The following is a 12,450-nucleotide window of genomic DNA, read 5'->3' as shown; positions in this document are numbered from 1 at the left end:
CATCAGGGTGAGACATCAGGGTGAGACGTCAGTGTGAGACATCAGGGTGAGACATCAGGTTGAGACATCAGGATGAGACATCAGGGTGAGTCGTCAGGGTGAGACGTCAGGTTGAGACGTCAGGTTGAGACGTCAGGTTGAGACATCAGGGTGAGACATCAAGGTGAGACATCAGTGGGAGACATCAGGGTGAGACATCAAGGTGAGACATCAGTGGGAGACATCAGGGTGAGACATCAGGGTGAGACATCAAGGTGAGACATCAGTGGGAGACATCAGGGTGAGACATCAGTGTGAGGCATCAGTGTGAGACGTCAGGGTGAGACGTCAGGGTGAGACATCAGTGTGAGACATCAGGGTGAGACATCAGGTTGAGACATCAGGATGAGACATCAGGGTGAGTCATCAGGGTGAGACGTCAGGTTGAGACGTCAGGTTGAGACGTCAGATTGAGACGTCAGGGTGAGACGTCAGGGTGAGACGTCAGGGTGAGACGTCAGTGTGAGACATCAGTGTGAGACATCAGGGTGAGACATCAGGGTGAGACATCAGGGTGAGACGTCAGTGTAAGACATCAGGGTGAGACGTCAGGTTGAGACATCAGGGTGAGACATCAAGGTGAGACATCAGTGGGAGACATCAGGGTGAGACATCAAGGTGAGACATCAGTGGGAGACATCAGGGTGAGACATCAGGGTGAGACATCAAGGTGAGACATCAGTGGGAGACATCAGGGTGAGACATCAGTGTGAGGCGTCAGTGTGAGACGTCAGGGTGAGACGTCAGGGTGAGACGTCAGGGTGAGACGTCAGCGTGAGACGTCAGGGTGAGACGTCAGGGTGAGTCGTCAGGGTGAGGCGTCAGGGTGAGGCGTCAGGGTGAGACGTCAGTGTGAGACATCAGGGTGAGACATCAGGTTGAGTCATCAGGGTGAGACATCAGGATGAGACATCAGGGTGAGACATCAGTGTGAGACATCAGGGTGAGACATCAGGGTGAGTCATCAGGGTGAGACATCAGGATGAGACATCAGTGTGAGACATCAGGGTGAGACATCAGGGTGAGTCATCAGGGTGAGACATCAGGATGAGACATCAGGGTGAGTCGTCAGGGTGAGACGTCAGGTTGAGACGTCAGGGTGAGACGTCAGGGTGAGACGTCAGGGTGAGACGTCAGGGTGAGACGTCAGGTTGAGACGTCAGGGTGAGTCGTCAGGGTGAGACGTCAGGGTGAGACGTCAGTGTGAGACGTCAGGGTGAGACATCAGGTTGAGACGTCAGGATGAGACGTCAGGGTGAGTCGTCAGGGTGAGACGTCAGGTTGAGACGTCAGGTTGAGACGTCAGGTTGAGACGTCAGGGTGAGACGTCAGGGTGAGTCGTCAGGGTGAGTCGTCAGGGTGAGACGTCAGGGTGAGACGTCAGGGTGAGACGTCAGGTTGAGACGTCAGGGTGAGACGTCAGGGTGAGTCGTCAAAGTGAGACGTCAGGGTGAGGCGTCAGGGTGAGACGTCAGTGTGAGACATCAGGGTGAGACATCAGGTTGAGACATCAGGGTGAGTCATCAGGGTGAGACATCAGGATGAGACATCAGGGTGAGACATCAGTGTGAGACATCAGGGTGAGACATCAGGGTGAGTCATCAGGGTGAGACATCAGGATGAGACATCAGGGTGAGAAATCAGTGTGAGACATCAGGGTGAGACATCAGGGTGAGACATCAGGGTGAGTCATCAGGGTGAGACATCAGGGTGAGACATCAGGGTGAGTCATCAGGGTGAGTCATCAGGGTGAGACATCAGGTTGAGACATCAGGGTGAGACATCAGTGTGAGACATCAGGGTGAGACATCAGGTTGAGACGTCAGGGTGAGACGTCAGGGTGAGACGTCAGGGTGAGACATCAGGTTGAGACATCAGGGTGAGTCGTCAGGGTGAGACGTCAGTGTGAGACATCAGTGTGAGACATCAGGGTGAGACATCAGGGTGAGACGTCAGTGTGAGACATCAGTGTGAGACATCAGGGTGAGACGTCAGGGTGAGACGTCAGGGTGAGACGTCAGGGTGAGTCGTCAGGGTGAGACGTCAGGTTGAGACGTCAGGTTGAGACGTCAGGTTGAGACGTCAGGGTGAGACGTCAGGGTGAGACATCAGGGTGAGACATCAGGGTGAGTCATCAGGGTGAGACATCAGGATGAGACATCAGGGTGAGACATCAGTGTGAGACATCAGGGTGAGACATCAGGGTGAGACATCAGGTTGAGACATCAGGATGAGACATCAGGGTGAGTCATCAGGGTGAGACGTCAGGTTGAGACGTCAGGTTGAGACGTCAGGTTGAGACGTCAGGGTGAGACGTCAGTGTGAGACATCAGTGTGAGACATCAGGGTGAGACGTCAGGGTGAGACGTCAGGGTGAGACGTCAGGGTGAGACGTCAGTGTGAGACATCAGTGTGAGACATCAGGGTGAGACATCAGGGTGAGACGTCAGGGTGAGACGTCAGTGTGAGACATCAGGGTGAGACATCAGGTTGAGACATCAGGATGAGACATCAGGGTGAGTCATCAGGGTGAGACGTCAGGTTGAGACGTCAGGTTGAGACGTCAGGGTGAGGCGTCAGGGTGAGACGTCAGTGTGAGACATCAGTGTGAGACATCAGGGTGAGTCATCAGGGTGAGACATCAGGATGAGACATCAGGGTGAGACATCAGGGTGAGACATCAGGGTGAGACATCAGGGTGAGACATCAGTGTGAGACATCAGGGTGAGACATCAGTGGGAGACATCAGTGTGAGACATCAGGGTGAGACATCAGTGGGAGACGTCAGGGTGAGACGTCAGGGTGAGACATCAGGGTGAGTCATCAGGGTGAGACATCAGGGTGAGGCGTCAGGGTGAGACGTCAGTGTGAGACATCAGGGTGAGACGTCAGGGTGAGACATCAGGGTGAGTCATCAGGGTGAGACATCAGGGTGAGACATCAGGGTGAGACATCAGGGTGAGACATCAGTGTGAGACATCAGGGTGAGACATCAGTGGGAGACATCAGTGTGAGACATCAGGGTGAGACATCAGTGGGAGACGTCAGGGTGAGACGTCAGGGTGAGACATCAGGGTGAGTCATCAGGGTGAGACATCAGGGTGAGGCGTCAGGGTGAGACGTCAGTGTGAGACATCAGGGTGAGACATCAGGGTGAGACATCAGGGTGAGACATCAGTGTGAGACATCAGTGGGAGACATCAGGACACTGCAGTCAGTATTCTGGATATTATTGGAATATCTCAGTGAAAATAACCCGGTTTCTCAAACCCAGGAAACTGTCATAACCGGGTTCTTGAAATCAGGATCTGGTGTTTACATGAACACTACAAAAACTCCATCATAACCGGTTATTCGTGCCCATGGAAACGCACGTCTGCTTTTAACTCATGATATTGTTTTGGGTCTTTTTCAATGGTAAGCTAATGTATTACGACAATCAAACTGGTTCTAATTCTGACCCTTTTTATGGTGGGCCTATCATGGTTCACATGAGAAAGATGTATTCATATTCAAATCATAAATCATTTTGATCATTTATTAATCAATGTTTCAAATATGATGAAGGGACATATCCTCACAGGCCATAGCGGTCACTAGAGTTAGTAAATGTCAAGCCTTGTAGTTGTATGATCTTTGGAGAGAGGCAGAGTGCACCGTAACAGTGCATTCCTCGATGCTCCTGTCACAACAGAGTTCAGCTTGATGGCTACTTCTGTGAACCAAAACAACCTTGCAACAACATGGATACTTCCTCAGCAACAGGGTGAGAAAACAGAAGTCTCTGCTTGTCCCCAAGGGCCTGAGAGCGATCAAATGCTCCGCTTCTGAAGGTGTTCATCGCTTTAATGATCAATTAACTGACTTAAGTAAGAAACACGAACTAAGGCAAACATGAAATGATTATTTAAAAATGCTTTATTACATTACAAAGGACAAAGGTGACAAGGAAAAGGTGAAACAGCTGCCACAATGGATATTCACAAATAGTTAAGACTACATAAAACTGGTAAGATTTTTTTTCGGTAAATAAAAAATACATTTAGAGGACCAAGTCATCTTTCAATATATTTGCAACATATACAAGATAAAGAGAAACACCAACATTCTGACCTGAGCCAAACCCTGAGCTGACTGGATTGGCCTCGTTACCTGGCATCTGTGGGATTTGATCTGTTTTAAGAGTTTTCAAACAGGATTACAGTAATTCCCTGAAGACTTGTTCTGTTGTCAGGCAATCTATAAGAGGAAAGAGCTGCTCTTGGGTTTGGCAAATACAACTAAATTCAGACCTCAATTAAATAGGACATTTAGCCACTACATTTATTATAACATGTTATGCCAAAGCTTTATGGCCACATTAAAATAGGCACATGCAATATAATAAAATATTGCTTCAATCACTCAAAATAAAAAATACAAACATAATTTCTTTCACTTTTAAATTCAGGATGAAAAGAATCACAATATTGGGCAATGTTCTCCGCAGAAATGATATAAATTGTCCAACACATCAGGCTCTTGTAGCCTTCTGTCTATAACACCTTGACCTCTGATTGGTTGAACTACAACAATCTCCTCAACCAGAGGGTGAACTTTATTATCCATGAGTTTAAAATCTGTAACACCACCAAGAAGTTTTCCATTTTTCTCTGGCTGCATCTTTGTGTCCTCTAGACTGTCCTTGGATTCACAACAAATGTCACCTTTAATATCAATATTAACAACAGATTCTTCCTGGACGGCTTCAGAGTCACAGTCATGAGGCAAAGAAAAATAAGTGCATTTCCTTGACTTTTGTTCATCTTCAGAGTCTGTTTTGAAGAGCAAATATGGTGTTTTCTCCTCCACGTCTTTGCACGGCTGTTGCCTTTCCTGTGTGCTATTTGTTAAGCTTTGATTTATCGCAACTGGATCTGAAACGGACTTTCTAAGTATCGGGCTTTCTTCTAAAAAACACCGCCCATTATCAAGATGAACACTGTCTCCCACCTGTGCATTAAAAGCTATGCACCTCCTCGCCTCTTTTAAAGCATCCAGTGCATTTGAAGAATTGAAGTAGGACAATTCAGACTCAGTTTTGGAGCGTGTTGCATGAAAAGGTGAAAATAAACTTGTCTGATCTTTCTTTTTCTGTTTGTTTGCGGACAGAGGCCTCTCGCTGTTAACCTGTGGGGTCGCGGACTCCTTTTTGCCGTACAATCTTTCAATTGTTCTCATTACAAAACCTTTGGCAATAGATTTGCGCGCAGAGTCATCTTCACCACTAGAAAGCTCACCAGAACTCTGAGACCGATATCCCCCGCCGACAGACGTCTCTGCTCTTAATTCTGTCGTATCAGACGTGTTTTGTGGGTTTTGACTCGTTTTGGATTGATTTTCTGAAGCGCTCTTTGCGAGAAACATTTCCCGGATGGATTTGACCCGGTTTCCCTCTGGCTGTTTGGTTATAACATTGGAGGAGTCATAGCTGAAGGACAAGGATGACTGTGGAGCTAAACGGGTGCTGGGGGACAGCGGGGACATGGGGGACTCGGTTGAGGACTCCTCCCCATCAGAGTCAAGGGCCACCTCTGTTTGTGAGGGACTCGTAAAACCTGAACCTCTCCTCAGACCATTTGCCACTTTCTTTTCTGGACTTGCCGCATGCTCAGAAACAGACTGGATTATCATGTCATCACACAACCTTTTGGCAATGTTTTCAATGTTTTCATCTTCTGAAAGTAATGCCTGGTCACAACTGTCCCTGATACATCCACTAATTACCCCAGTTTCCTCCTCTGACCTCATTTCATTGTCATCCGAGCGCAATTCACCATCCAGTGAGAACAGCTCATTGTTTGTGGAATCGTCTTCACAACTGCTGTGCTCATTTCCACTGTCATTCTCCAGATCCACGTCAACACCCACATCTGGTTGTTTTTGGAGCGCAGCGCCGGTCTCTTGTTCATCTGATAAAGGTTCCTCGACGATAACGTTAAGTTCTTTTGATGTGTTCTGCAAATCTTCCTCAGAGAAAGACGTTTCATCTATGTCTGTGGCTGTGTCATCGACAGCGCTGTGCACCTCCACGCCGCTCGAGTAAACCAGCTGCATTCGAGAAGCGTCCGATGCGCTGGTCTCACTCTCACTGTAAAAGCTCACTTCACTTTTAGGTTTGCCGACGTTGAGCTCGACGTAGCAATCTGAATCCACCATCTCCTCTGTCCGACTTCCCTGATTTTCAGACACGGCTGATTGACACTGGATTCCTTGTAGGTTCTGTAACACGTCAATGGCTCCGTATGTGTTGTTATGAGCCACTTCTTTCTCCGATGTGTTTTCAGTATTGAGGGGAAAAGAAGCCAACTCACTCCTCAATATCCCTGGCATCCCAAGATCCACCATTAGTTCATCAAAAATATTGTCTTCAACTTGTTCAGCTTTAGTTCTGGTTTGTTTTCTCACTCCAGTCTTTGGTGAATTGTGACTTTTGGTCTTTTCACAGAATTCTTGAAAGCGCCTCCAGCTCTGCAGAAGTGATGGAGAAGCCGACTGCCTTAAATGGGACAGACTCATTTGTAACGTCTGAGGCTCATCTAGACGTGCAATTTCTCTGAGGGAATCAATCATCCCCAAAGCCTCTGCACAGCTCACACCATTTGCATCAAACCCTTCTGCATCTAGTTGAGGGGTTGTTTCTTTTAGAGCTATAACAGATAAGAAAGCCAGGAGCACTTTTGATGATGAGCCAAATGTGGAGCTCACGTGGGAAGAAAAGTCTGGAAGGCATGAACTCTGTTTGTGTTGGGTCATTTGGTGGATGGCGCTAATAGAAAAGCAAAGATGTTCAAGTGCTGTTTGTGTCATGTTTAATGGCTGTGGTTTGACTTTTGTGTTCCTCTCATGGTCAACGCTGGTGATGTCATCTGTTGTTGCTTCTTCAGGATTTGATTTGCTTGATTGAGATAATTGTGTCCTTTTTTGCGATGACGTTTTTCTAGAAGTCTTGTTTGTAGCTCCCACAGCGCTGTCAGCCGAGATGTTTCTGTGGAGTGATTTTTTGGGTGATTTATGTTTGACAGGCGGTGAAGCCAGATCTAATGATTGAGAATATGGAGATTTTTTCAATAGTTTGGATTTACTATTGAGGATTTGTCTTTTTTCACTTGCAGGGCTGGCAGATGGTGCTGGAGCCTTCTTTCTTTCCACATTTGGAGAGTGGTGGTTCATGGAAGGTAATCTTGGAGATTTGTTCACTTCAGAAGTTTGGTGTTTGACCTTATTTTTAAATGGCTTAGGTGACACTAATTCCTTTTCATTAGACTGACTGATTGTCTTTGAAGCCGCACTGGACGACACACTTTGTGTTCTGTGAACTGATGTTGGACTAACGGGAGAGGCAGAACTACAGTTAGACTGACTTTTCAAATCAGAAATGCTTTTTGATATCAACCTCTCCGATAACGGCTTCGTGCTTTGTTCCAGTGAATTATCCGTCACAGTGTGGATGTGTAAAGGTACGCTGTGCTTTGGTATTGTATATTCATCTAAACAGGCTTTCTTCAGAGACATTTTCCTTTCAAGAGATAGATTACTGACCAACGGGTCTCTTTTAATAGACGGAGCTCTCTGTAATGGTGCTTCCCTCAGCTCTAAAGGATTGTCAGTTTGAATTGATGATTCCATCTCTATAGTGCGGTCAGTAGGCGAAATGGCCCTGTCAGCTGTAGGACTTGAGGATAATGGATGAATATCAGACACAGATGAAAGCCGGTATAAGGGGCTGCTCGCTGCAGAGGCATCCATCGCATGCAGCGAGGAGAGCCTTTCAGCTGGAGGAGGGGTAAGGTCTGTTAAGAGCCAATTAGAACTTTCCTCAAACTGAACAGTGATTGACCCTGATTTATGGGCAATATTTGTTTGCAAATCTTTGGACTCTATGAGCAAAGAGTTGTTTGTTGCATTATCAGTGTGATGGTTTTCCTCTGATTTGTTTTCAAAAGATTTTACTTTTTGTCTGACTGAACCATTTCGTGTCAGATTGGGAAGAGGTGCTGTGCTACTATGTGAGGTTATGGGTTTCTCTTTCAGACACTTAACCTTTTCTGCCACACTCATCAAGCAGGGGTCATTCTCCAAGTTAACTTTCTCTGACTTTATATGTGATTCATTTTCCCCTTCGAGGTAAAGAGGGAGTTCAGAATGAGATTTCTCCAGCCAGTCTTCTACATATTCATTAGTCCCTGAATTGGACATAACCGCCAGTGGCAAGGCAGAATTCATCCTCAGTATATTTGGATTCAAGGATGTCTGCCCAGTGAAAGTTTCCCTTGGTTCAGTTTGATACTCCTCGGCCTGATGTGAGCCCTTTGCTGTGCCAGCTTCCATTGTATTTTTCTTCTTTTTGTGTTCAGTCATGTCTTTTTTTGATTTGGATTTATTTCCGTAAATTTGACTAATGAATCTAGCACTAGTAAATGGTTTGTTCTTCTTATTTTTACCATCTTTGACTTTTTTTCCTGGTGACTTTAGCCGTTTAATTGTAACTTTGTGTTTTGGAGGGACTCTTCTCTCTTTCTGAACATCTTTTACTTTGCTCTTGATTAATTTCTGAGAAAGAGGCTGGGTATAAGTTGGACTAGTATTTTGTGAAGTTAAGTTTGATTTGAATGAAATACTTTCAGAGCTACAAAGGCTAACAGGTTCAGCTGCTGTTGAAGGTCTATATTGCTCTGGCTGAGAGACACTATTAGTAGTGTGGTGACCTGTGTCAGGAGTTGCCGGGCCACAAATGTTAACAGCAGATTTTGACATACCCGCTACACATATGTTGGCAAGGAAATTATCCTGACAGATCTGTTGTTCATAAATATGCATGACTGTCTCTGTAACTTCTTCTCCACTAGAATCCATCTGAAAGCTCTCTGTCATGTCAGCTGATTCATATGTTGAAATATTGTGGCTGTTTATTTCCCCTGAGCCAACTCTTCTGGGTTTAGGTATAGGTCTAGAATTAGTTTGTTTGCAATATTGATCTGTCAAATCTCCATTTTCTAAGTGTTGCCTGAAGTATGAAGCAGCAGAATCCTCTTTAACCCCTTCTGCACTCAGTGATGTAATGCTCTCCACTGAGCTCTGTTTGGTTTGGAATTGTTTCTCTCCTGGGGAAGGTGTTCTTAAAGGGGACTCTAAATCTTTGTGGCCTTTAGTATTGTTCTCTGCAAAACTGCCCTGATTATAGACTCCAATGCTCATTGAAGTTGGGTCCTCATGGCAGATATCTTTGTTCTTGTCCTTGGTTGTAGCAGTAGGAGGCTGTAAATCCATATGGTCTGATTCAGGCTGGCTGATCTCTCCCTCTTGTTCTGTCGCCAGAAAACTGTCTTCAGTAAATTGATTGGATGCACAGGAGCGTGACAGGGTGGTCATCCAATGAACTGTCTCTTCCTCCTTAATTGTCAGTCGCACCTTCATTTCTACTGTCATGCTGCCATCTTGGTTCACCCGAAAAGATTTTTCAATATCGTCCTCTGCAGGCAGCAGACAGTCCTGGCCTTCAACCGCAGCCCCAGCAACGTTTGCAACTTCTGATTCTGCCACCGACTCCAGAACATGGCTGGACTCCATTCCATTGGAGTTTGTCGGCCTACTGTATAAACTCTCTGCAATAGTGTTATGAATCTGGCTCACAATGTATCTTTCAGATGAGGGGGAAAAGATCCGAGATTTCAAGGCATAAGACCTCTTTTTGTCTTTATGTTTGCCCAAGTGAAAACATCCATTGGCAATAATGTCCATGGCAGAAGTGGAGAATGATTGTGATGAAATATGAAAAAAGAAAGAGAAGAAATCTGTCAGATAGTTCACTGATACGGTAAAGCTACAGGCTTGTTGTGTGTATGTGGGTCATTTAAGGTATTACGCATGATATTGTCTCAGCGCTTTCGTAAATCTTTATCCTAAATGATAAATTGCACTTGGCACGCTGAGTTGTCTTAAAGGTATAGTGCACAAATATAAAATATTTTTTCCATTCACTTTACAATACAAGCACATATGTTTTAATCATTTCATAGTTTAGAACTTACGATTTAAAGCCTTTAGTCTTCGAACACCCCTTCGGTTAATTCTCATTCGAGTCGGCCCAACTGTTTTTTGTGAAACGTAGTTTGCAGATATGAACTTCTCTCTGCCTGCAGCCACCACAGTCCCAGAACACATTATCAAGCCTGGGAGGCCATCAACCTGCAGAAACCAAAAGGGTTGGAAAAAGTTAGAAAAAGTGCATATTCATTGCTTGATTTTTTTTTCTCTTTCATTCTTTTTTCACATTCATTTTCCAGCTGAAACAATTAAATACAGCTGTAATACAATGTACTACATCAAAACACAGCGTTGGAGCAGTATCCCACAATGCTTTGCTGGGTATTAAGACTAACAGCCTAAGAGGCTTAACACTTTCTTCTCTCATGTGAAGGTCCTAAAAACCCAGGTGGAGGTTAATGTAGGTCAGTAATAATATTTTGGTTCACAAAATGAAACACTTACACGTCTTCCTTCGGGAGTGTGTAGTTTTGCCACATCAAACTGCATCAGCTCCGAAATATATCTCAGGATGGATTCAAATGTGGGTGTAGTCTTCTTTTGAAGCACAACAACATATTTGGCCGCTGGGTGTCCATTACGGAAAACCAATAGCTTTTTTGGTGTGTGCATCAGCACTGACTCCGAGTTATGAAGTTTGTATCCCGTGTAAAGCCGGCGCTGCTGTACGGCCCTGCGTCCAGAGCTCTCAGGCTGGGCATGGTACCAGGGAGTTGGCTTTCGCCGTGCCACAGCTAGATTTATGGGTTTCACCTTTCGATGGTCTGAACAAATATATGACTTCCCATCCTCCAGCTCGTCCAGCGAGGAGACCGCATGGACGCCTCGAGGAGTGGTAATGTTCCTGACCCCAAATGGCAGCGGGACCTTCTTAGATAAGCTGTCCAGAAGTGCATCAAATGTTTTAAAAGTGCGGTTGTTGATGACCATCTGCAGACCATTAAACTGAGGGTCTCCACTCTTGTAAAAGCACACCCGTTTGGACAGGATTGGGTTGGTGACACTTTGGTGGCGGGTTGTGCTAAAGGTGTACCCACTCCCTGAAAACTGTTCAGGGAGTGTCCGCTGCAACCCCGGGCCATTCATTTTTCACCACTTATGTTCTGCAAACAAATAAAATATAAAGATTAACAATAAGTCATTCATTTTATTCCAATACATCTATCTGTACTTTCTCATTTATCTTGTAAATGAGTAGAATCTAATATTTTCTTTTAAAAATGTACTTATTTACAAGACTAATGGCAAACACAGAGATAAAGACAAAGAGGAAAAACAGGTGTGTGACGTGGAACAAACATATGCTGTTTACCTCGCACTGGAGGGGAGATCAGGTAACGGGACAAAGCTTCTGGGAGGTCTGCCATCTTATTTATTTGATTAATTCAATTAACACAGCACGCACATATGAGAAGGCACAGAAAAGCCTGATAGCCCTGATAGGACAAAAAGTCCAATGTACATTTTGCACATACTGATGTAGTACTTGCAGTAAAATGTCTCATATTTGAAGTAAGCATCTCTGTGAGCGTTTAATCCATTACTAGTTCCTTTTCTTTTTTAAATAAAACTCTAAATATTGATAAATAAATACATATACAGAATGCAATAGTAATATTAACATATTCCCATGCTGTGAAAACCTACATTTGTATTAAACATTTTTAAAAGCTTTACACCAAAAAACAATTAGCTGAATGAATAGCAATGCAAAAATGTCTTAAATATTCACTCACCCCAGGTCAGGTTCATAAAATTCCACGTAAATGTATGAGATCCATGGAGCTGTTGTTCCATAGCCTACATCATGCTGTTAAACTGAGTGCACAGCCACAGTTTGTCAGGAGACCTCATCAGCCTTAATTTGCTTAATCTTTGCTTAAAGTTAATCTCCACAAGTAAAATCCTCTTCAGGTGTGTCACAAGGATGCATCCACAGCGTACCTTTGAGGACTAACATTTAATGTATGTTTGTTTGTATGTTTGTATGACTTTTTTTTTTTTTTTTTAAATAAGAACTCATAAAATAACACTTATTAAGTAAATAAAAATAAGCTAATTTTTTTGTTCAGAACCTAATGAAATTGATAAATATGTAGTTCTATTTAATATTTAAGCTTATACATTTCTCCTTCAGCAGATGGTAAATTAATATCCGGTTGTCATTTTGGGTATAGTTGTAATCTCATTGATAATAAGGATTAAAAGCTTTTAATTTACTGGACCCTCACTGAGCCACTGGGTTCCACACACTGGTTGAACCCTTACCTTTCAGTGACTTCCGTTAAGAACACTATATTGTAATTCATTTAAATTACATTACTA

At 44.3% G+C, this 12,450-nt stretch overlaps 1 protein-coding gene across 1 annotated transcript; it reads right to left on the bottom strand.

The window, feature by feature from the left end:
* Positions 1-4,094: 4,094 nt before the first annotated feature.
* Positions 4,095-11,927, bottom strand: LOC140364722 (uncharacterized). Its single transcript, XM_072451026.1, has 4 exons — positions 11,862-11,927; positions 10,570-11,228; positions 10,110-10,266; positions 4,095-9,773 (listed from the first exon to the last, which is right to left on the bottom strand). The coding sequence occupies exons 2-4, from the start codon at positions 11,209-11,211 to the stop codon at positions 4,501-4,503; spliced, it is 6,072 nt and encodes a 2,023-aa protein (XP_072307127.1). The 5' UTR covers positions 11,212-11,228; positions 11,862-11,927; the 3' UTR covers positions 4,095-4,500.
* Between the last annotated feature and the right edge of the window lie 523 nt (positions 11,928-12,450).

The sequence above is a fragment of the Eucyclogobius newberryi genome, unplaced genomic scaffold (assembly GCF_026437365.1).
Source record: "Eucyclogobius newberryi isolate DKJ021-1_F unplaced genomic scaffold, fEucNew1.0.hap1 SCAF_18, whole genome shotgun sequence".
In the NCBI taxonomy this organism is placed as follows: Eukaryota; Metazoa; Chordata; class Actinopteri; order Gobiiformes; family Gobiidae; genus Eucyclogobius; species Eucyclogobius newberryi.
Note: the sequence above shows the minus strand (reverse complement) of the source record. Positions and strands in the feature narration are given on the sequence as shown.